Source organism: Xiphophorus couchianus, chromosome 18, assembly GCF_001444195.1.
Source record: "Xiphophorus couchianus chromosome 18, X_couchianus-1.0, whole genome shotgun sequence".
In the NCBI taxonomy this organism is placed as follows: domain Eukaryota; kingdom Metazoa; phylum Chordata; class Actinopteri; order Cyprinodontiformes; family Poeciliidae; genus Xiphophorus; species Xiphophorus couchianus.
The window spans coordinates 25,234,099-25,258,043 of record NC_040245.1 but is presented as its reverse complement, the minus strand read 5'-3'; the positions used below and the strand labels follow the sequence as shown (position 1 = coordinate 25,258,043).

Below are 23,945 nucleotides of genomic sequence, written 5' to 3'. Positions count from 1 at the left end.
GGGTGGCTGGGCTCTCCCTTAGAGATAGGGTGAGAAGCTCAGTCATCCGGGAGGGACTCAGAGTAGAGCCGCTGCTCCTTCACATCGAGAGGAGCCAGGAGAACAAGTAACTGTTTTGAAAAATTTAAAAAACATATTTTTGTAAAATTTACCTACCAAGATTTGAAAGTTTATTTTAAAATAAAAACTTTACCTGAGTAATTACAATGGGAAGGGTTCAGCCCTATGTGGAAAAAGTATTTGACAAATTTTGGTCCAAAATTATTGGAGGGTTTTTGAGCATGAAAACCCCAGTTATCATGCCATAACATTTCACGTTAAAAGTCCAGACTTTTACTGGGCCAGACCAAAACTTTCACTTTGTACTTTTCTTCTTGACAATCAGAGTGAACTTGTCAGTATTTTTTATCTTACTTCAATAAACAATCTAACGTTAAGCTAGGACTAAGCTAGTCCCAGAGAGCCACATCATTTTCAAAAGTCTCCACTTTAGGAACAATTTTAAAAAATTATTTGTTTTTCTCACCAAAATCTGAATTTGCTTGTGGACTGGAAATTTATCCATAGCAGACCATCAATGTTATAAAATAAACAAAACTATCCTAGGAAACTTTCATGGTAACCTGTGTCGGTTTTCAACCAGAGTAAGGGGTCTTGTCATCTTGATACAGGTGTCTTTTTTTTATTTCCCACTTTTTATGTTATTTTATTATTATTTATTAAATAGGGAAAAGTCCTGCTTGTTCCCCTCCTTCATGATATGTAGTTAGTACGACTATATGCTCCTCCTAGACACAACTCTACACTGTCTCTGACCGTCATTTTGAAAGGAATTAATAACACAGAATTTGGTACAATCCGATTTATTTCTGTTTTTAAAACCCATCAATTTGTTGTGAGATCCACCGACTTTGTTACAACCTTTTGAAATGGTTTCGATCGATAGTTCACTGCGTCTTCTGCCAGTCGAACATTTTCCCTGAGATGCTGCTGCTGCCGCTCTGATCTGTGAAACCTTGAGATGTCAGACAGGGAGCACACTGGACAAAAACAACGGGCAGAGTGAGGAGAAGCTCTCACCACCATTCAAAAAGAAAGAAAAGAAATCACCTGTTACAGAAAATGAGAGCTGCATCCTCCTCCTGATCTATTCCCATTTTGAACTAACAGCTGTGGGAGTGACCTTGAATGTGGCAAAAATAAACAGTTTCAAAATCGTCTTGTTCCCAGACTTTTTTTTTTTTTGTTTAATATCCATTTCTTTTTCTCCAACCTTAAGTTAAGATGCCTTTCAAAAGCTCAAATGAACCTAAGTCGTTTTTATTCATTATCTCCTCCCACTCACATCCACATGCAAACACTGAGTAATAACAGAAGTTGCCTTCAGAAATTCCTGGAAAAGCTTTTAACGCTGTGCAGAAACTCCTTAAAAAAAAATCTAAAAAATTGTTTGGTTTATGCGCTTCAAACAGCTGCCAGTTCAATTTATGCAGCTTTTCATGCCGCCAATGAGTCCAATTCTCGTAATTTTCGCTTATGGAAACTTTCATGTTGTTTTGAGGATAAAATGAAACGAGGTCAGCTAAAGAGGGAAGCCATTAGGACTGTAGAAGGACTGTTTTAAAATCCATATCTTGTTCATTTTTTGTGATATTCATTTGTCAAGCTGGACATAAAGATAATAGCTATAACAATGATTCTACTGTAAAAATATGATACTAAAGATACTAAATGAGGCTCAACCTAAAAAAAGAGAAAAATTACAAATAATAAAGACACATGAGATTAGTTAGAGTTTTGAGGAAAGTAAATGTATTTATGAATAAGTTGTTAGTTCTTCCTGCCCCATTTCAGACATGTTAAATGGAATTTGTGTTTTATGTATATTGTTATTTGTGTGTATGTAGATAGGTATGTATGTATGGATAGATGTGTTCACATATATACTAACTTTACAGGTTTATTCTTGTGCATTCAGTTAAAGTAGAGTAATCGATTGAGATATATTTATTTTCCAACGTTTAGTTTTGTAATATGTTCAAATGTGTGTGTATGCACATAGGCCTGTCTCGATAAACAATAAATCAATTAATCTCACGATACATTAAAACTATCGACGTCATTTTAATTATCGGCATTATCGTCTCTTCCGGCCTTTTTTTCTTTTTGTTGATAACACTGAATGAAAAAAGGCTCAACTCCGGTGCTCTCCACTGACCCTCCCTTCCTCATTTCCTTAGTGTAAAGCCCAGCAGCACAGGACACGATCTTACAGCTGTCGGCCCATTTTTAAAACCTGACAGACCAAACATTAGCTGACAGAAATCCTAGGTATAACGGTTCGATCGGGTTCGTTCCTGCCGTGTGGTGTCCAACAATGGGCACAAAATAATGGCTACTAGTAAAGTGAACTAATTTTAAAACCAGACATTAATCAATGCTTTACTACAATCTACATGCAATGCATGTGACTAGAGTCAGTCCTGACTGAATGAAAATCATTATAACCTACAGTATTTATGTCATGTTAACGAAGAACAGGTTTATCAAATGCGGTAGCAATTTCGCTCCAACTCCTCCTCTTGTCATTTCTATATTCTTTGCATGTTGAATAAACATTAATGTTGTTTCCACATATCATCTCCAATGTCTGCTGGACTTCGGGTTGCGCCGTATCAGCTGTTTGGGATTCCCCTCCGTAATTTCCCCTCAGAAAACACAGAGGAGAATCCTCGCTTTCTGATTGGCTGCCTGTCACATTCAACAGGCTGCGTTAAGATCCCAGTCGGGGAAAACCACTGACTTAGATCGGAGCGGCAACGATGATCTACCATAACACACCACACGATCTTAGAAAGACCAACGTTTTAAGATTGTTATAAGGGGAAAAATAGGAGCAAAAAATCATGTAGTGTGAACTATTGCATCAGGTAGTGGATATGACCATCTTCTCTATTTAAATCTAATTATTACTGAAGGGCAACATAATATACAGACTTCATAATCTGCACTCTTTTGGTTGAATGCACGATTTATTTCCACTTTGGCTTTATGTTGTTTAGTTTTTATCAAGTACATTTTTTATTAATGGAGACTGAGAATCCATTTTGTTTTTGGTTGTTTTGTTTATTTTGTTTATCAGCTCCAGTGTTAAATATTCTTTTGAATATAAAGTGTATCTATCTTTGGCAGGAAATCACATCATTATTACATCATTTCCATTAAATCAGTGTAAAAAGGTCTTCAGACAATATTATCGTTTATCGCAATAACTTTTGAGACAATTAATCATTGAGCAAAATTTGTTATCGTGACAGGCCTACATATGGTTAACACAGATTCATGCTACTGTAGTGTTAATGCGCATATGCTTGGCACAATAGTTGTGACATGTCTGGAATGAATCAATAAATTAAACTGATGATATAATTATTGTTTTTATCTTTTTTTGTTGTTGTTATTAGACAAACTGGCTTCGCAGGCATCTGCAGGATCCCTGTCCAGACCGGCTCCTCTCACCTGGGTGGACGTTTTATCACTTCCTCTTCCGCCCAACAGGGGCAGAGATCATCCAAAACCAGACAAAGAAGAGGCGCAGCACAGGTAGCATTCATCACCGCGTTCATTTGTCAGACTCCAGGAACACTCTGCTCTTCGGCGCTTCTCTTAATTCAGTGTTTTTTGGTTTTTTATTTTATTATTATTAGAGAGAAGGCCTCTGGCTCCGCTTCTCTGACAGATGGCGTTAAGGCAGCTGGGCATCAAAGCTGCCCCGCAATGCTGCCAAGGCAGTCAAGCAAAGCTTAAGTGAAGTTTGGTGGACTGAGGAGTTTGCAAATTAACACTTGTGTGTCTACCGGCGGCGCGGCGAGGCGGCGGAGGGGAGCGTCCGCGCTAACCGCTTCTGACACATTAGATTGCGGACATAACTGGGTGGGGATCGGAAAGGCTGTTCTGACTGCGTCGTGTCTTTTGTAATGACATTAGGCTCCGTCTGACAGGCTGAATTAGTGCTTTCCGTTTTCAATGACACGTCCGTCATTAAAATAGCCCCGACGGCGCTGACATGACAACAGGCGGAGGTGGAGCCCGTCTTCTCGTTCGTCTTTAGTGCTTCCATTTCATGAGAACTTTGAGCAATGCGTCTGGTTTATTCCTGCTTTGCTCGTTTGTTGACCCCTCTGATTGCTCTGAAGTGTTTACTGGTTGGTGTTGAGTTTTGTGCAAATATTCTGGAAATAATTTAGAAAGAAAAGTAAGGTGATACGACTGCAAAAACACAAAATCTTTTTTGTGTTTTTGGTTTCAAGGACAAATATCTTAGTACACTTGAAATTGGGGGTAGGCGATTTCAAGTGTACTAAGATAGTACACTTGAGAAGTGTACTATCTTAGTACACTTCTAAGAAGTGTACTAAGAAGTTTATCATGACATTTTGTAGTACTATTGTGATAACAAATCACATGACTGCAAGTAACTTTTCAGCAAGATATAGAGCTCCAGTGTTATCAGTATTTATGCTGAGGAGTATTTATGCTTGTGGCGCCACAAGCATAAATACTCCTCTTGAAAAACATTCCTGTTGAAATGAAGTTTTTTCATCATGCCACATACTTGAAGAGGCGTGATTTATGTCACTAAATTACACATAGAGACTTTGTTGAATCATATTTTTGAATCTACTGATATTTTTCTGATGCGCCCATGGAAAAAAACACTGGAGAAAATGTCAAAAAGAAAATTTTAGTCCATTTTTTTAAAACATCAACAGAAATGTATCGTTATGTGACAATGATAAGTAAAGATTTCTTTATCATGACAAGAATTCTTTCACAATAAACCATACAATAAATGTCCACCCCTACCTGAAATATGACAAAACTAACTTACAAGTAACTGTCCAGCAATAAACATGAGCTTGTTTTAAGTCCGTAATTCCTTAATGTTGATTAAAATATATACAAGTTCCAGATTATTGCACTTATTACAAGACATTTTCCCCATGCTATAAGTGAAATAATCTGCCAGTGGAACTAGTACTTTTTTTAAAATCGATATTAAGAAATATTGACCTTAAGCAAGCTTCTATATCTTGCTGAAAAGTTACTTACATCAAGTTGTTTGCACTAGAAACTATACCAAAAATATTTTATAGGATTTTGTGCTTTTCGCTGTGTGGCACAGTTTCATTTTGAATGCTGAACATGTGCATTGAAAAAAGGAGTATTCCTTTAGGAAACATAGGAAAATATCTCAAATAAAATCAGATTGTATGGGAAGAGGAATCAGGATTCACCAGATCTCCTCTGCACCTACAGAATGCAGAAAAACGCCAAAGAACGCAGCAGCGTGGGTTTTGAAGGTCGAGCCGCTTGCATACTTTGTTTGCGTGTGTTATTATTCTTTCCATGTCGGGTCAAACACAGCTTCTCCTCTACGGCTCAGCCTCAGGACACTATTTAAATTACATCTGCCCTGCTGAAGCTTTCGAGGGACACTGCAATCCATATGTACTGTGAAGACAGCAGGAAGCTGCTGCGTTAATCAGTTGTTTAAAAAATGTTTTACATTGGAAATATTTGCTTAATTTTTTTATGCCTTTTGCTCCTTCATTTCTGGTCAGAACACATTTATATTCTGTCATCAGTTGCATTGAGTGTCACGTTAATTTAAAGGCATCCTTCATCATTCTTACAACCCCCAGCACCAGCGATGTGTTTATTACAGAATGGCAATCAGCTTTATGGGGTAAAATTGCGTGCCCAAGCAAAAGTATTCACTTCAATTTCACTCACAGCGCGCAGACATTAAGTATATACAAACAAACCTTATAGGAAATAAAATAAACACGTCAACATCCTCTGGAAGAAATCTCATCCATTTAATACAAAACATGTTGTCTGTTTTTTTCCCCATATATCTAGAAATGAAATGAGAACAAATATTCTTCATTTAGCTAGGCAGAGGGTCCAAATTGATTGTTGGATGACAAAAGTTGCACAACCCCAATCTACTGTATGTGAACATAATTCTGACCAATTGGGGATTTGATGAAATTGTCACAAAAATTGAACGTGCTGATCCCAAAGTTATGTGCGATACCTTCAAGAGTTCAAATAAACCTTTTGAAGCTTAAAATTAGGGCTGGACAATAAATCAATAACAATATGTATCGCAACAGACACATGATCAATATCATTTAATAATACGCCTGATTCAATATATAGAATATTCACTGATCTCAGATACAGAACCACATAGCATTCTGGGAGATGTAGGCAGAGGAAAGACTTTAGCCACTCAACCTCGGCTCACGGCCAGCTAAGAAAGATGAATGTCATCAACTCACTCACTCTGTGGTTACCTAGCAACAACTTGTCGAGTAACTTACGCAGCAGCAGTTTCATGTTTCACTACCGTACCTCATAACTGCTAAAAAAGAAAACAATGGTGTTGAGTGGATAAAAGAGGAAAGGTAACTTCACCAGTTTGGAAGCATTTCAGATACTTAAAGCAAAGCAAATCGATATTCACTTACATTAACCTATAAGAGACGCTTGTATTGTGATATGTTTTTCAGCCATATTGTCCTGCCCTATATTATATTTAAAAATCTTACTGAAAACGAATCACGCATCCAAAATCAGAAGCAAGAAGACAGAGTGTTTCTCTGAAAGCCACTCCTTCACCTTCTGCCTTCTCTCCGCCCAACGTTTAGCTCCGAGGAGGAAGATGATGACTGGTGTCCTCCGCTGCCGGCCAGAACCTACCTGATGGACTCTTACAGGGAAGACGGGTCAGACCTGCCATCCAGACCAGAGGAAGTAACGCCTTCCCCTCAGCATGACGCCCCGCAGCCCGGCGACAGCCCCCACATCCAGCACTTTGACCTGTTGGTGCGCCACCAGCAGAGCCAGGTGTCCCAGTCCAACCCCGATCTCTTCCCCAACACCAAGGCGCTGGAAGCCAGTGATCTGTACAACCACAGCAGCCAGTGGGCGGATAATTTCAGGGGAGAAAGCCTCGGCAAAGGTCAGTTTGAATTAATTCGAATGTTAAGGCTGGACTCGCGCGACCGCGCCGCGCCACGAAGGATCTACTTTCCGGTTGTTACTCAGCAGAAAGTAAATCGTGTTGCATTTATTCATAGGGGATTTATTTTTTTATTTTCTTGGCTTCTGTGTAAAGTTTCCCTAAAGGATGACGTCAGCATGCTCTCTTGTCAGGACGATCTCTCGCTGCGGCCGCCGAGTCGAGCCCGACAGCTGCGGCGCAAAAACCCAGGAGTAAGAAGAGAGCGCCGAGGGACGGACAGAGCCGGAGAGAGAGGCACGGAGACGCGGCAGGTACTTCCTGAGCCACACCAGTCAGTTCTGACCCAGTTAAGAGAACGCCGCTCATGCTCTCAATTATTTAGAACAAATCCACAAACATGGCTCCTTATTATTACCTACCTTTTATTATTAGCTCTTTGAATTAAACAGCAGCCATCAACTCAGGTTTGTTTCATTTTTATTAGCAAAAGTATTCATGCCCTTTGAACTCTTGAGCTTTTTTCAATAAACTGTCTTGGAACGCTAGGAAGATTGATAAGTAAGCAATTTTTTTCAATATATATTCTTTTTAAAAAAGCCTGAATAGTGTGGTTTGCTTTAATATTTGATCCTCTTTATTCTAACGCCCTTAAATAAAATCAGGCACAACCAGCAGCCTTCATAGGTCACAGGCTGTAATGTGTCATAGATGCATGTGTTCTGTACTGGCGCTTCTCTAGCTGGTCAAAGCTGCAGTGTGTAACTTTTATAAAGAATATGTTTTTAACATATTTGTTGAAAATGTCACCATGTCGTGACAGTTTATGAGACAGATAACCTATGAAAAGATCAAGTTCCTCCACCTCCTCCCTGAGGTACTAAAAAGATATTTTAAAAAGTTAATTTATTAAAGTTTTAATCATAGATTTTCAATCATAGTTTTATATAATCATAAAATGTAAAGGTTTTTTCAAAAATGTATCTCTAGTAGTAGGAGTAGAACGACTTAAAAAACTACATTTCGTCGACTTCATTCTCAGAATTCTGACTTTTGATCTCAGGAGAGTAAATTTTCTGATTTCTGAATTTTGAACAAATTCTGAATTTTAATTTTTAATGGCCCTACTCCGCTTCCATACGTCTCTCTGCTTGGCTGCCAGTCAAACTTATCAAGCTGCTTTGCTCCTCAAACTAGCACAGAAAGCACAAAATGCCCAAGTTTCTGACAAGAAAAAGACCAAAGACCGCGTCCAGCTGCGCCACTGAGACTCACACTGCTGTTAAAAACAGTATGAAGCAGCATTTACGCTAAACAAATGTAATAATGATTGAATAGTGAATAAAAGTGAGAAATAACATTCTAAAACTCAATGTTTCCTTACATATTTTGTAACACTCTCTATTGGTTTGCAAAGAGAGTCCCCGCTCAGAAGCTAATGTAATTTGAGGAATGATAGGATGGAAAAGTTAGGGAACCCCTCCTTCAGATATCTGACTTTGGCACATTTACCACCTGAGTAATCGCTGGTTTCCATGTCCAAACACTTTAAGTCACAGTGGTTCAGAAAAGGGCTGTAGTCACTAAGATAACATGATGCATCATGGGTAACCAGGGTGCTGAGAGTCACCGGCTCACGCTTTGAGCTTTCAGGTCCCCATCTGTGTCCCGTTATTAAGCAAGTCGGCCTCAAAAGTGATATCTGCTCATCTGACTCGCAGCGAGAAAGTGAATAAGCAGATTTCCCGAAATGTCAAAGTGTTCCTTTTAAGATAAAAGTCTCTTTGTGTGTGTGTTTTGTTGTTTTTTTTAATCATCGCTGATGAATCACACACAGAGCTCCCCCCACCGCCGGCCCCTCCCGCCGCAGACGGCTCCCTGCAGCTCTTTGTGGACGTTTCGAGTCGCAGACAAACAGGCAGCGAAACAAGAGAGGGAAGCGATTGGCCCGCTCTCCTGAAGCGAGGAGACGATTCCTCACCCCAGAGGGGGGGACTTGCAAAGTGGTTAACACAAGGTAAAAAAAAAAAAGAGAAAAATTCAAGAAAACAAAAGCGAAGCATGACAAACTGGCTCCGGCAGCAGCGTCACGCAGGTTTGATTCGATATTGTTGTGAAGCCTCCGGTAAATGATCTCGGTGTTCAGTCATTCAGGGGTCAAAACGCTTTAAATTTGAGCGATCTGTTTTCCCTCAGCAGATGAGAATGTAATCCCACACGGACAGCCAAACGTCCTGTCCAAGGTCCAGACGTCGGGCTACGGGTCCCTGGGGGAACGGGCGTCTCCTCGGCCCGCCGCCGCTGCTCAGAGGAGAGATGAGGTAAGTCTGAACAGAGCAGATACTGAGCTGTTATCAACTCAACAAGAGACTCTGCAGGAAGCAGGCCCGTCTTCAATAAATATTTATAAATAAATGCAGAAATAAATAAGTAAAGATGGGATCTAGAGTTTATTTCTTTTATCCAGTACAGCTCTCAGTCCACTGGCCAATTAACCAATAAACATATTTTCAATATGGAAATCATAGATTGAAGTATGACATTTAAATACAGTGGCTTTAAAAAAATTTACATATTACTGTTAATGTGTCAAATTTTTGTGAAGCAAGTAAAAATAACCAACTACGGTAAATTATTTCAATACTGTTCTTTAATGTACTGAAATTCATACAAAAAAACAACTTCAAAAACCTGGTTGTATAATTGTTCATTCCCCCTAAACTTAAACTTTGCTGAAGAACCTTCTGTCTTCTCTTGGCAGTGGCGCCCCCAAGGGGGGAGTAAAGGGGCCACTGGCCCTGACTTGAAAAATGCTTTCCTTCCCCACCGACCCCTGCAGGGAATCACGCTCAAGTCATAGAGAGGAAAACAAGAGTCAGCTTCTTCATTGAAGACATAAATAGAAAAGCCACAAAATGTATAAATACAAAATAAAGAAAAGAAAAAATTAAATGACCACTATTCTTGATTATTTTTTTATTTTATTTGCTGTGCCCCACTAGAACTTCCCAAAACTTCAGTTTCCATCTCATATTGAAAAAAATGGAGTGGTTCTCCAACTTAAAAAAACTCCAAACTGTTAAGTGGTCACAAGTAATGTAATGACAGAAGTGAAACTTACTTTGTTCGTGTTTGTTTAACTTGACAACTTAATAAATTTAATAAATTATCTTAACTTCTTTTGTTTTACGCACAGGTGAAGAAAACTAAAATTCTTATGTGTTCATATTTTTATCATCGGTAACAAAAAACAAATTTCCCTTGAAAAAAAGCTAATCCCAAATCACAATGCTGCCACCACCATGTTTCACTGTGGAAGTGGTTTCTTAAAATAATGCTCAGCATTATTTTTGTGTCAACATAATATTTAGGAATTGTGGCCCCAAAGAGTTCAGCTCTGCTTTCATCAGGTGAAGCTGTTAGAAGAGTTTCGCCTCGCCGGGACGTTTTCTTTGGCAGAAACCGCGTCTGATTTACAGCGTCAGGTGCGAGTCGTGTGAACGAAGCAGGAGAGTTTTGTCACGTGTAGAACAGAAATGCTCCCGACCAGAACCTGCTCTGCCTTCAGTGTTCCTGTCAGACTCTTGACAACCTTCCTTCCTGACCGTTTGTCTCGTCTTGCTCATCCATTTTGGAGAAACTTACAGTTTCGTAAGGCCCTTTTTTGTGACCTTGACACTTTTTCTCGTATTTTTTTATGACTACCTCTGCTGTCCTTTGTTACACACACATGGATAGACATGTAATTGTGGAGAGTTTTCTTCACTCTTCTTCTGAGTGATTCCAACGTCTCTGCCAACTATGGCTGCAGCTAAAGGGTGCAAACCGTGTCAGGAGAATCGTACCAAGACATTTGTACTTCATTTCTAACTAATCTGATTTACTATAATTGATGTTATGTGCATAGACGTGTATTATGTGTATGTGGATTAATTTAAAGTTGCTTCAGTGAAGTATTAGCTAAAGAGTCTTTTTTCCTTCTTCTTTGCCGTTTTTGAATTGAACAACACTTATAGCTTATTACTCTAAAAGAGGAAAATGTTTTGGGAGGATTTATTATTTTCATTTGTTTCACATCACACAATTGTGGGCTCTTAACTGGGTTATGCAGATTCACTGTAAATCTCATCTGCTGTTGCAGACTCTCTGCAAACTTTTAGTAAACATATTAAAAATACATCAAGCACATTAATTGCACCGGCAGTCATTCCGAGTTTAACTTCAGAAGGACATTTCCGTTCTGCTGCCTTAAGATAAAATGTTGTTTGTGGTTTAAAAATATCCAACAACAGATGTTCAGCTAAGAGAGGATGTAGTAATAGTCCCTGATAGTGTGAGGTTTTTTCTCCGCCATAGCTGCAGTGTGTGAAACAGATTTATGAGCATGTTTTGATGCATATTGACTTTTTAAAGCTAATTTTAGGTATTCCGTACCTTTAAATGTTTTTCTCAGATTTTTGGACGCATTTTTCTTCTTATTCTTACAAATCCAAATATCATCGGCCATGAATTTGTCTCAACTTTACAAGCAACGAGCTTTGGAAGGTGCGCGTGTATTAATGCGTTTAAAAGATACACTGCAACACTTTCCACTCGCGTTGACTCAAATATTTGTTTTTGTGGATTATCTGCTGAAAATCTTTTGTCATTTAAACTATTTTACTTTGTTAAAACTTCATTCTAATTTTATCAGGAGATCACTTTCATCTACAATAGAGCAGAGGAAGCAAAAGGAAGAGGCTATGTAAACTTTCAGCTAGGGCTTCAGCTAATGATTATTTTGGTAATCGATTATTTTGTCAGTTATTCTGACGATTAATCGATTCATCAAATTTTTGAAAAACCGGCACTTGTCTGAGATTTTCCATTTTACCATATATGCTTGTTTGATTCAGTATTAGACGTAGTTTCTTGTTCAAGTAAGAAACTAAACATTTTATTGCCTAAAATGCTGCAACACAACATTCATTAAGTGAAAGTTGTAGCAAAGGATGAATCTGCAGCTAAAAATGTATTTCTAACATAGGTTCATCCCTTTCTGCTTGACTAGCATCAATAGAGTGTAGGACTCATCGGTTGGATATTTATTTGAACCAGGTTAATCTGAAACTAACCACTTGAGGACTTCTGGATCAAACATATTTACAGATAATATTGTTTCCATCTCAAATGCAACATCTGTATATTTTTGTACAGTTTTGGCTCTGAATATGTTGCACTTTCAGCAAATGACGTCTTTTTAAGAACCCGTGTACTAAAGTTAACGATTAATCGATTGCTAAATAAGTTGACAGTTACTTCAATAATCGATTAATCGCGAATAACACGATTAATTCATTTCAGCGCTACTTTCAACATCTTTTTGTCTACATTTTTTGTTTTTACTCTGATCTCCGTGAATAAAATGGACCTGCATGTAGATACTGAAAGGCTGCCTGGATGGCCAAGTCAAAGTCCAGACACAAATCAAATTGAGAATTTGTGGTAAAACCGAGTTTGGAATACTTTTGCGATGATAAACGGGCAGAAATTGTTGATCTCAAGAGTGTGATTATATTTCCAATACATGTTGCACCATGTCGACATTTAAAAAGAAAAAGAAAAGCATAAGATTTACTTTTATGATTATATCCAAAATGATTTTCACCACAAAAAGGAGAAGACAAAAATAAAGAAATGTACGTTTTTTTATTGGCAACATGAGCAACTGGAGACGAGCTTGAAACAGCATAGAAATGTTAGAAGTGATTCAAGTTACAAGTGGATCTGATTCCTCAGTGAGGACGAATTTCTGATTTGAAACAAAAATCTTAAAAATGGGAGCCATGATATGTGAGCTTCATTATTTCCCCACTTTAGGGATTTTCCCATGGCTTGATCTCCACAGCTGTTCTCCGTGTAATCTGCATGCTAATGTCTCTGCTCGTCTAACGGCGCTCACTCTTTTCATTTGGCTTTCTCCGCAGAACCTCATATAGACAGCCGCCGATTACACCATGTGACATTCTCCTCTCTTTTCCTCCCCGACTTCCTGTCTCCGCGAACCATCAATGTGTTGCCATGGCATCCCACGAAAAGCTGAAGACAAAAGGAAAAGCGTCAAGGCTTGCCATCTGCCTTTTCACAAACTATTAGCATTTTCTTTTTATTTTACTTTAAGTATCTTCCTTTTTCTTCTTCTTCTTCTTCTTGCGTGTGATTTCTCTCACCCCCGCTTTGTGTACAAAGACTTCCTCTGTCATTTTTTTAAGAGAACAGGTGATCAGATATATTGCTAAGAAAAGGAACGTATGGCATTTTTAGGCTAAAGGGAATGAAATGGAAGTATTGCGTTGTTGTACAGCAGATTAATGAATGTATCTTTTGTTTACTCCTGACCGTCAAACTATGATGCTGCAGGGTTTTTTTGTGTGTGTGTGTGTGTGTGTTTTCTTCGTTTTTTGTTTTGTTTTCGCTTTTGATGAACGACAGGAGCGGGGAAGAGGGACATGAAGCTAGGTCTCATGACGTCGGTGTGGGTGTGTGTCAGTGTTTTTAGTTTCACCTTCCCGTGTGGCTGTGTAACCGTGTTAGATCACCAGTGTGTTCATTTTTAAATCTGACAGAAAGAAATAAAAGACTTTGTTACATAAAGGTTCCCCTTGTGAAATCTACTAACTGTGACAGGAGAATAGCAGTTGTGTTGGTAGTAGTGGGACTCTGCGGATGGCAACGCCAGCCTGGATTTTCCAGTCAGCTGGTGCGCCGCCAGTGAAACGCTTCCGTGAGATTTGGAACAGAACACAATTCTAAAGTGCTCCGAAAAGCTAAAACTTTTTGAGCTTTAGGACAGATCTGACTGTTTTTTTTAATTATTTTTATTATTGGAAAGATTTAAGGGAAGATCTTTAAGATGAGCAGCTTTCCTAACTACAGCTGTAGAAACCTGTGAGGTAGTTTTCTAATTGGTAATTGGTAGAAATGTATTTTGCATTTGCTGACGCAGCAGAACTCCACTGGTAAAAAAAACGAACTTCAGCCATCTTTAAGCTCCGAATCCTATTGGACAAGGATCGGTCAAACAGACCAATCAGAAAAGACCTGGAGTTCCGAGAAGAACCAAGATTTCTACCTAAATTATGTCATCTCTGATTTTTGAACAGTTAATTTATGTTAATGATTTCCTACAATATATGTATATTTTTTATACAAACGGTGGAATGTTTACGTTGGTCATATCTGGTTATTTCAATGTAAATGGCTCTTATGGTTTGTTAGAAGATGTTAATATAACATATGACCATTAAAAGATGTTATATCATGACCTGACCTGAAGATTCCGGGTTGAACAGATGTTGACCACAAGCAAGGTAAGTGACACAGGGTTATTTTTGAAGAGATGGGGTGGTCACCTTTCTAAAATAATGAGCCAATCATTTTTTGCTAAAAGTTGTTTTTCGGGTTGTTGTTTTTTTTTTTTTTTTCTCCCCAAAATCACTGTTGGCAAAAAACGACTTATCCATTAATTATTTCAGCAAGGTGACAATAAGCGAGCATTTTTACGTGAAAGTTCAGTGGAAGGAAAAAGTGTGGTTGAAAATAGTGCACAAGCAAAGGAAGCAGAGTCCATTCGAGAGTCTTGTGGAATGACCTGCACAATTGTTATTGAAGAGGGCCCCCCCTGCCGGGGGACTTGTGTTTTCTGATCCTTGTCTGTTTCAGGTCCTGGGGTCTGTGACTCCTCACACCCAATATCAAAAACGTACATGGAGAAACTCCACCTACACACACAGACTAGTTTGCATTTGCTTTCTGTTGACTTTCATTCATTTATGTAGCTGTATTTATGCCTAACCCAGACATTTTTCCTCGTCTTTGCTAGTTTATTCCCAATTCTAACCTTAACCAAAACTTAATTCACACCACACTTCTAAACCTGACTAGAACAGAAGAAGCGCAAAAAAAAAAAAAAAAAAGAAAATCAGAACCAGGAGAAAATAAACATGGCGCAAGTGATCCTGTGTGTCTGGTATAAAAGTAGACACACACACACACACACACACACGCCTGTACCCCTCCACAGGTGTTTGAATTCAGGTGTTTATGCTTACACTCTATCTTGGGCGTCGGTTGCCACTGAATACATCATGTATTAATAGCATGATGGTTTTCAGCCACGCTGTTATAAAAGCATCTGTTTCTCACTGGTTACTGTGTCATTTTTTTTCTCTTTTTGCTAAACTTCTCTAACTAAACTTCTAAGGTGTTCTCTTGTATTCCCTTCATCCTTTTTTCCTCCCCTGTTTTCTTATTTTCATCATTCCCTTTTAGCTGTTTGCCACCCCTCTCTCTTTCTTTCTTTCTTCCTTTCTTTCTTTTTCTCTTAAAAAAAAAAAGTTAAAAAAAGCTGTGATTGACTCCCCGGTTGCTGATAGTGATCTGGTGTGTCGGTGTGATCCGTATAAATAAAACAATGAAGATCCGTTTTCATGTGACAGAGAATATTAATGTGGGGACGTGAGCAGACTGTCAGCATTAGCAGGATGCACATGTTTCATAGCAGGGTTACAATATATTGCCTAAACCTCATTACAAACATGGTTGCACATTGAAGAGTTTAATTATGCAGAAAGCAGAGGCACTGATATATGATGATGCTTTCATCTATGCAAAGGGGGGGAAAAAGTGTCACTGGAGGATTTAGTGAATGTGAAAACACCGAGAATCTCGCCGTCTTTTACCTTTGATCCGTAAGCAGAGATCTCTAGACATCGGAGGAATCTAACTCCACGTGTTGGACACGGAGAAGTTTCCACAAAAAACGAACGGGACCGGAAGGCCGCGATCGCTCCAGGAAGTTTGGAAAAACTTCCTCGGAAAACAACCTGGTACCTGTTTAGTACCAACTGGTTTTGTTCCACACCCTGATTCTGTCGTCAGCTTTTTAATCTACATCAATTCCTGGATATTCACAGAACAAATATATTTGTACTAAGATTAAATAGTACACAGGTTGACTCTCTTGACTTGTTAGATGAATTTTGGGGCAGGAGTCTGCAAACTTTGCAATCCAAAGAGCTGCCAATGTCCCATGAAATAGGGCGAGTTTAGTCACTTTTGATAAACATCTACTACAGGAAATTTAGAGAACAACCATTTAACTTGTATTTTTAAGTGTTAAGATAAAGAAAAGAGAATAGATACATTGTGCTCCTGTGAGATGTTGATATTTTCCACATAGTTTCCAGCCCAATACCAAGAGAAATAGATCAAAAATAAATATTACTGCTACATAATAGTGTCTTTGTGTTGTGGATATTTAATGTCAAACTTCAATGGAAAACCTTAAAAACGGCTAAAACCTTACATGTATCTACATTTGGAAAGTTTACCTGTGTATTTTTTTGTTGTTGTATGTTTTCATTTTCAGGTAGTTATTAAGAGCCACTTGTGGCTCCGGAGCCACAGGTTGAAGACCCCTTGCACGGTAAAGGCAGCCGAATAAAAACGCACATCACAGGTTGATGTTTTATTTCTAACGTCGAAAGCCATCTTTGGTTCGCCTTCCACCTTCCAGTCGTGTGTGTATTTGACAGAGACGTGTCAAACTGAATCCTTTTAGATTCACTGAAGTCTGTGGTTTTAATTTGAGAAATGTAAAAAAGAAAAAAAAAAGCTAAAGTGATATAAACACTTCTGCGAGACCCAAACAAGTTTGCGTGGAACTGTTTGCTCCGAAATGAATTTCCATCTCATGTAACCATAGCAAACCTCTTCTGAGGTGCAATGAGATAACTTTGTGTCTCTGATTCAGAGAGGCCTTATAGCACGAAAAAAAAAAAAAGAAGAAGAAATGAGCTCAAGTTTTTCAACCGGAGCCAAATGACCCCGAAGACTGAATAAAACTCCTGGTACGTCGTATCATGTTCCGAGGAAGAAAAAAGTTTTTTTTAAAAAACCGTCTCATCTACGAGAAAGTGTGCACGAGTTGATGCCTTCCTTCCTCAGATTGCAGCATTGTGAGGCTGAACGTGGCTTAATGAGAGCGGGAAGCCTTCATCTCGGAGTACAGGCCCTGAAACGTGACAGCGCTGGGATATGAAAGGCTTCCTCCTCATCCCCCCCCCACCCACATCCTATGTCAGCTCTGTCATCCACTGGGTGAACTTTCCATGTGCAGATCTTATTAGCTGAAGAACCAGCTGCAGCAGGGAGACATTCAGACAGCGTGGAAAACATGTTGGGCTCCGTCGTCTTAAGCTAACACCATCTGGGTCCCACCAGGCCAGGAGGATGACGGTAATCCACTGCAATTTGAACAGGTCACATGATTCAGACTGGCGGTGCAATCCTGTGCTTTTAGGCATGTGGAGGTTCTGTGGTTGGGTTACGATTCTAACATTAAATAGTGTTACACAGGAGAACCGATGCACAGTGGGTTTAATATGAGTTCAATGCTGATACCCCAAAAAACGTTACTATAACTTCATATTGTAGTATTGTTTTTATTCATAGAAATCCCAAGATGTTTATACAACTCACCTGATATGAGCCTAAGAGCTTCATATAAAGTACAATGTTTGCAAAACAGACATTCATTAAAAAAAAAAAAGAAAAACAGTGGAACCCCCTTGACATTGGGGCCCTGGGCTACTGCCCTTGTAAGGCCTTTCTTAAGTCTGACTGTGATTACACACATTTTCTGGCCCTTGAATCTTATTTATTCTTGCTCTACCACAAAGTAAGTTACCTCAAAGAACCTGTCTGACAACACGAAGTAGGTTAAAAGATTTCAAAAAGCAAAACATCCCGCGCCGAGTGAAAGAACATAAAAAAAACACACACACGAGAAACAAAATCAATGACATCGATCGGTCAATGTACGATTTTTGAAGCACAGTCAGAGCAGCAATACGCTAAAAATAGAGAAAACACCAACAACCGTAAACCTTTCCTCATAAAATTACATCGATGATTAATGTAGCAAAACTCAGAACAGCAAGTGAAGCGTCACAAGTCGAGCTTGCCTCAGTGTTCACTGTTCATGAATTCAACTTGGTGGAAAAGCAGACAATAAGTCTCACATTTACCCACAAAACGTCTCGACGATCCCCAGGGGTAAAACATTCTCTCTCCCTGGAACGACGAGACAAACTAGAACTTTTTTAGTCTCAGTGTGATTTCTAGAAACTGAGAGATCAAATAAATCCACGACGCGTCATGAACCCTGCATGCATTTTGAGTTCAGGTTATACGCATGAATCATCACAATACCATCCACGCTGCTCAATTGCAGCGAAATCTCTCCAGAGCTCAACCCGAGCATGAAATGGAGCCCAATCAGATCCGTGTTCATGACGCTGAACGGTGAACACACACAACACAACACACACTGTGTTCTGGCAATTAAATGTGTCGCGTTATTTTAGCACGGAAGCCTTTGAAGTTCAAGCGATGTCATGTTCATGTGTGTGCAATCTCTAAGCGGGTGAACGTTCAGCAGAGTGTGCAGCATCGAAAAGTAACTGGAAAGCGCCACCTAGTGGTGACGTGTGGACTTTTATTTTATTTTGAAGGTGGACTCTTTGTGTAGATAGAAAGAAAAAAAAAAAACACTAAGGGAAACGCAGAACTCGACTATTTGCTTCAAAGCTACTGCTTTACAGTGTTGCCCTGGCAACCGTAGTTAAATCAATGTAGTCCAAAGCTGCTGTGCCGAACTACAGAACCTCCATTGTGGTGCGTTCAATACACCAATTAAATAAACAGCGATTTATTTCTCTCCCACAGCTTGTTTCCTTCAAACACACCAAAAAAAAAATATTTTCTCTACTTTAACTTAAGAAAAAGCAATTAAACGCGCTTGCTGTGTGTTTCATTTTAAAGAAAAACCTGCGAAACTAGTGATGTGTTTTAAAATCGTCTCTACTTTGTCACGTCACAACCACAAGGTTTTGTGTTTTTCTGGTGTTTATATGTCACACATCAGCACAAATCGCGAGATAATTGTGTAGCAAAGAGAACATATTGCATAGTTTTTAAACTTTGTGGATTAAAAAAAAAAGAAAGTCAAAGTGCAGTTTCCAGTATAAAAAAAGAGAGAGAGAGCGAAAAAAAAGTTCTGAATCCATAAGTAGAAATTAAATGTATAACTTATTGTACTTTTTGTTGATTCCAAGTCAAACAGGAGGGAAAAAAACAAATATGTGGACGTCTTTACCATGGCCAAATGTGACCCAAATTTTACTTTCATGCATATGTGCAATAAAATATTTGTATTTGCACATGGAAAAACAAATGTGAGAAAGTTTCAGAAATGTGAATACAGATGTAAATGTATGTACCAAATTTGTGCGTCACCATGATAATGCAGATGCTTAGACTATTGGAAAAAGTAATAAAATATTTTCAGCGGGTTTTTTTTGTTTTATTGTACAACAAGAGTACATCTGAACAAAAATCCCCAAACCATCTTCCCGTCGCTTTACTCGCCACACTGTCCCGCCAAGTCCATCGCATTCAATGTTGGTCATAATTATACACGTTTTTATAAACATCTGAGCAATTTTTCATCTGCAATTAAACGCATTTCATTTTCTCCGGGACGGCTGAGTGCCAATTAAAAGGCGGCTTCTCGGAAATCCAGCACTTAACGCATAATAAATCAAAGATAGCAGCAATTTGTCTCTCAGTTTTCATTAAGAGTCGCGGAGAAACGAACGGGAGCACCGCGGCGAGTGCACTTCCTCTAATGTATTCACCATTTAAACCTTAAATGTCCGAGGGAAGAAATTATGGATGGGAATTTATGCAAATTGCGCAGTTTCAATTAATAATAATCTGGACGGAAGCCGGGTGGTCTGGCGCAGACAAATAATTGCCCAGAAGGGATTTGCAAACTTTTTTTATTTTTATGTTTTAAAAACGACTTCACTCTGCTGTACTACTGCGGGTTTTGTCTCTGCACCGGCCCGGGCCTGTTGCAGGTCATGAGTTTACTGTGCGAGGTTTTGAATGGAAAGCCGCCCGTCATCAGTATTAACCGGGGCGCTTTAGGAGTTTTGTATTTTCAGCAGATTCCCCCTTAAACACAGAACTCATCCGCTGTGATTGGTCGCGGCTCCGCAGCGCCCCATTGTCCCGCCGACCCGTTTGTTCGCTCGGTTTCCTGCACGCAAACAAAACTTTCCTGCCGTCCCGGGCTGCTTTGTGCTGTGACGACCTGGAATATTGGATTCCCCTCCACTGTTTCCGAGGAAAAGAACCAAACGCAGAGGTATGCAGTCGAGTCCTTTCCAAATCTGCATTTGAAAGTTATTTTCTAATACGTTTTGAATTGAATTGTGATTTTCTTTTTGGGGATAAAAAATGCTGGAAAGGTCCACTTTGCATAAAATATTGTTTTTATGGATGCTCCACTGAATCTAAGCAAGAAGAATATTCCTTGGCTCATTTTGCCTCCTGTTTGGTATTCCTGGAAAGCCTCCTGATTTATTCAGAGTCAAACGTGTTTAACGTCACTCTGACGGTGTCAAAGGTCAAGGAGGTATTAGATCAAACCGGCCTGCTTCTTCATGTGGAGTAAGGGTTGATACTTCTGGAATTATACCCCCCCATGTTCTCTCATGCATCTTCTCCCGGTTTCTTCTGAGTTGTCACACCGAACGCTTCGCAGTAATCGGTGAAGCAGCTCCACCCGGATCCGTCTCAAGCCCTGACCTGCCCCCCCCTTTTTTCTTTCTTTCTTTTTTCTTAATTTCTTCTTCTTTTTCTCTCTCTCAGTATATTTTGGAAGGATGTACAGCTTCATGGGAGGCGGCTTGTTCTGTGCCGGAGTCGGGAACATACTCCTCATCGTTTCCACGGCGACCGACTACTGGATGCAGTACCGCCACTCCAGCAACTACATGCACCAGGGCCTGTGGCGGTACTGTGTGCCTGGGAAGTGCATGACGCACACCGACAGCATCGGTGAGACTCGCTCCACGCTGGCTGCTGGAGACGGTTGTGTGTTTAGTGTCTGACTGTGTCGCGTCAGGCTTGTTTGCTTGCCAGCGAGCAGTGGAAGGCCCCACGGCGCGTTGCGGATTACATGGAAAAAAAAAAAAAAAAAACTTTTTAAGAGTCTCTTTGTTTAAAAAAAAAAAGATGTTCCAGTAAAATCGGTGGACCAAGATTCTTCTGGTTCATTTCTACGTTCGTCCATAAGCTTACTGTGACATATGACGGCGTACTGTGGAAGAATAAGCAGCAATAAAAGCAAAAGAAGGGAAAAGAAAATGTAATTAAGCCGCAGTGCATAAAACAGGAAACTCTGAATGATTATGTTCTGAGATAAAGCAGGTAAAAATGTTAGAAAAAATGTAAATCAGTAAAGATAAATTAGATAGATAGATAAATCTTTATTGTCATTGTCACAAGAACAACGAAATTTAAAAGGTGCCATCAGTCAGTGCATATGCTTAAAAACAAAAAAAATAATAAAGAATAATAATAATTAGGACTGTGACTAATAATTATTTCAGTAATAGATTAGTCAGATGGTCATTCGGACAGTTGATTGAGATTTTATAAAATGCTGCTGATTATTTTATGTAGCCACTTTTTTATGCAATATTTGTTATGCATTTGAAATGTTTGAATGAATAAGCAATTCAGTTACTGTTAAAAAAACAAAACATTTTAAAATAAAAAATAAACTTCAAATTCAATAATATAGCAGTACTTTAGTTTGCGCACGCGTAATCATTTGTAGATTAATCGACAATTTTTTGGATTAGCTGATTAATAATTACATAGCAAAAGATACTTAAGGGATTTTTTTTTTTTTTTTTTACAGAACTTGAACCAGGTGAAGCTAGTATTATATTCTATGACACTTCAGAAGTTCTGTGTACAACATGTCTGCAAAGTTGGTTTTTTTATTATCTTAAATTCAAAATGCATATGTTTTTTATACAGTTTTGGCTTAATTATTGCTCTGACTGTGATATTCTTTCAGCAAATGACCTGTTTTTGAGTCTGTATACTCCAGTTAATGATTAATCGATTACTTAATTAGTTGGCGATTGTTTTAACAGTCGATCATTCCTGATTAATCGCTTCAGCTCAAATAATGACATCAAAAGACTGAAAAAAAAAACAGTTTTCTGCCAACCGTTGTGTATTTACAATTATCACATTGTGAAAAAAAGTTAATTAGGGAAAATAAAAACAACTTTGGAAACAATAAATACGGGAAAAAAAAAGACTTTCAAACAATAAGTCAAACCTCCACAGATCAGCAGCTCACAGGTCATCATGGATTACACTGTGAAATAAAATTTCAATGTTACAAGGAACAATAAAATAGAGCCTTCAGTTCAAGGTGATGTAGCAGATAAAATGACCTCGATGAAAACTAAGCTTTTGATACTAATCCGTTTTACTTAGACTGAATAAACATTTTTCACCTACTCCACTGGCCGCTCCCTCTTTCCCCACGGCGACCTTTTGACCCCAAGAAACACATAAAGTCATGTCCCGTCATGTAGCCGAGAACACGAATCCCTGTCCACTCTCCCCAGAAAGCTCTCCTCTCATCCCACAGCGTACTGGGACGCCACTCGGGCCTTCATGATCCTCTCCCTGCTGGCTTGTTTCATCGGCATCGTGATCGGCATCATGGCCTTCATCCACTACTCTTCCTTCGACGGGTTTGACAAGACGTTTGCAGCCGGGATCCTCTTCTTCATCTCCTGCAAGTCACTCGCTAATAACCACACGCCGCTCTCGTTCTCTCTGTTTGTGCCGAACTGAAACTGGTAACTGCTGAAAATCCATCGCGCAGGCTTCTTCGTGCTGCTGGCCATGGCCGTCTACACGGGGGTGACGGTCAACTACTACGGGAAACGCTATGGCAGCTGGCGATTCTCCTGGTCCTACATCATGGGCTGGGTGGCGGTGGTGCTCACCTTTTTCTCAGGTGCAAGCCTTAACATGTTTGTACACGCATGAATATATTTCACTCGTTCTAATCGAGCGCTCTTTTTAGGTATCTTCTACATGTGCGCCTACCGGATGCACGAATGCCCAAGGAACTCCAACTCGCGCTGAAGCCCTTCAGGATCTGTAAGCGACGCCACGCGGCTGAAACGAACCAGTGTCGATGTGAATCTTTCCAACGACTTCCTGTAACTCGTCACATTCAACGATAAGCAAAAATAAAGGATTAAAAAGTGTTCCGCTTGTCTCGTTTTTTAATGTCTGTACTGATAATTTCATTGCTTCCCAGCTGGATTGCGGCTGACGGATCTCAGGACCAGTACCGAAAATGGACTGCAGTGCTACTTTCTCAACCATTGGAGTCTAGTCAAATCAATTTGATTCACTGATTATACATGACCATTAAAACTGTCGTTTCTTTTAATATTGCTTCATTTTACGACAGCTTCTTACGACAGCTTTCCTTCCGTTTGTCTGTACAATCTTTGTCTATTAAACTGGGGGAACCATTTTCCTCTACAAAGCCTGCAACTGGTGGTGTTCCTCAAGGATTCACTTTCATTTGCTCTACATATTCTTCCTTTTGGTTAAATGTTTCTAACTGCCACTGAACACCAAAGACTTTACAGTTTTTGGTTAAGATCTACTCTGAGTTGCACTAAAAACATGCTTTTTTTTTTGGTGCAATTTCTACTTTACTGTTGAAACTCATCGTGCCGTTCTACAGTTAAGTCGTAATGATTCAGCCTCTTTGAAATTTGCATCTCTCAGCACTATTGCGTCTTCAGATGCGAGGCGGTAACATCAAAATATGGAGCCATTTTGATTTGCAGAAAGAGCGAGTGTAAACTCTGAGTTTATTACTTAGACTTAAAGGAAGCATAATAGACCAACCTTTAAAGTTACAATGTTACAGAAATTCCACTTATACTAGTTATTGAAAATACTA

The 23,945-nt window shown here is 39.3% G+C and overlaps 2 protein-coding genes across 4 annotated transcripts in view; both read left to right on the top strand.

The window, feature by feature from the left end:
• LOC114133241 (roundabout homolog 2) overlaps positions 1–13,666 on the top strand; it is a 98,236-nt gene extending 84,570 nt beyond the window's left edge. For 2 of the 3 annotated variants that reach the window (XM_027998978.1, XM_027998977.1), the window contains 6 exons: positions 3,465–3,603; positions 6,720–7,033; positions 7,228–7,347; positions 8,871–9,050; positions 9,230–9,354; positions 13,000–13,666. In XM_027998978.1, the coding sequence (XP_027854779.1) occupies positions 3,465–3,603; positions 6,720–7,033; positions 7,228–7,347; positions 8,871–9,050; positions 9,230–9,354; positions 13,000–13,011 (890 nt within the window). In that variant the 3' untranslated portion in view covers positions 13,012–13,666. The remainder of the gene's footprint in view (positions 1–3,464; positions 3,604–6,719; positions 7,034–7,227; positions 7,348–8,870; positions 9,051–9,229; positions 9,355–12,999) is intronic. The other variant, XM_027998980.1, reaches the window with a different exon arrangement.
• A 6,392-nt stretch (positions 13,667–20,058) lies between these two features.
• lim2.3 (lens intrinsic membrane protein 2.3) lies at positions 20,059–23,232 on the top strand. The gene is made up of 5 exons (XM_027998996.1): positions 20,059–20,288; positions 20,795–20,983; positions 22,602–22,751; positions 22,842–22,976; positions 23,046–23,232. Exons 2-5 carry the CDS (start codon positions 20,809–20,811, stop codon positions 23,105–23,107), a joined length of 522 nt encoding a protein of 173 aa, XP_027854797.1. The 5' UTR covers positions 20,059–20,288; positions 20,795–20,808; the 3' UTR covers positions 23,108–23,232.
• Positions 23,233–23,945: the final 713 nt, after the last annotated feature.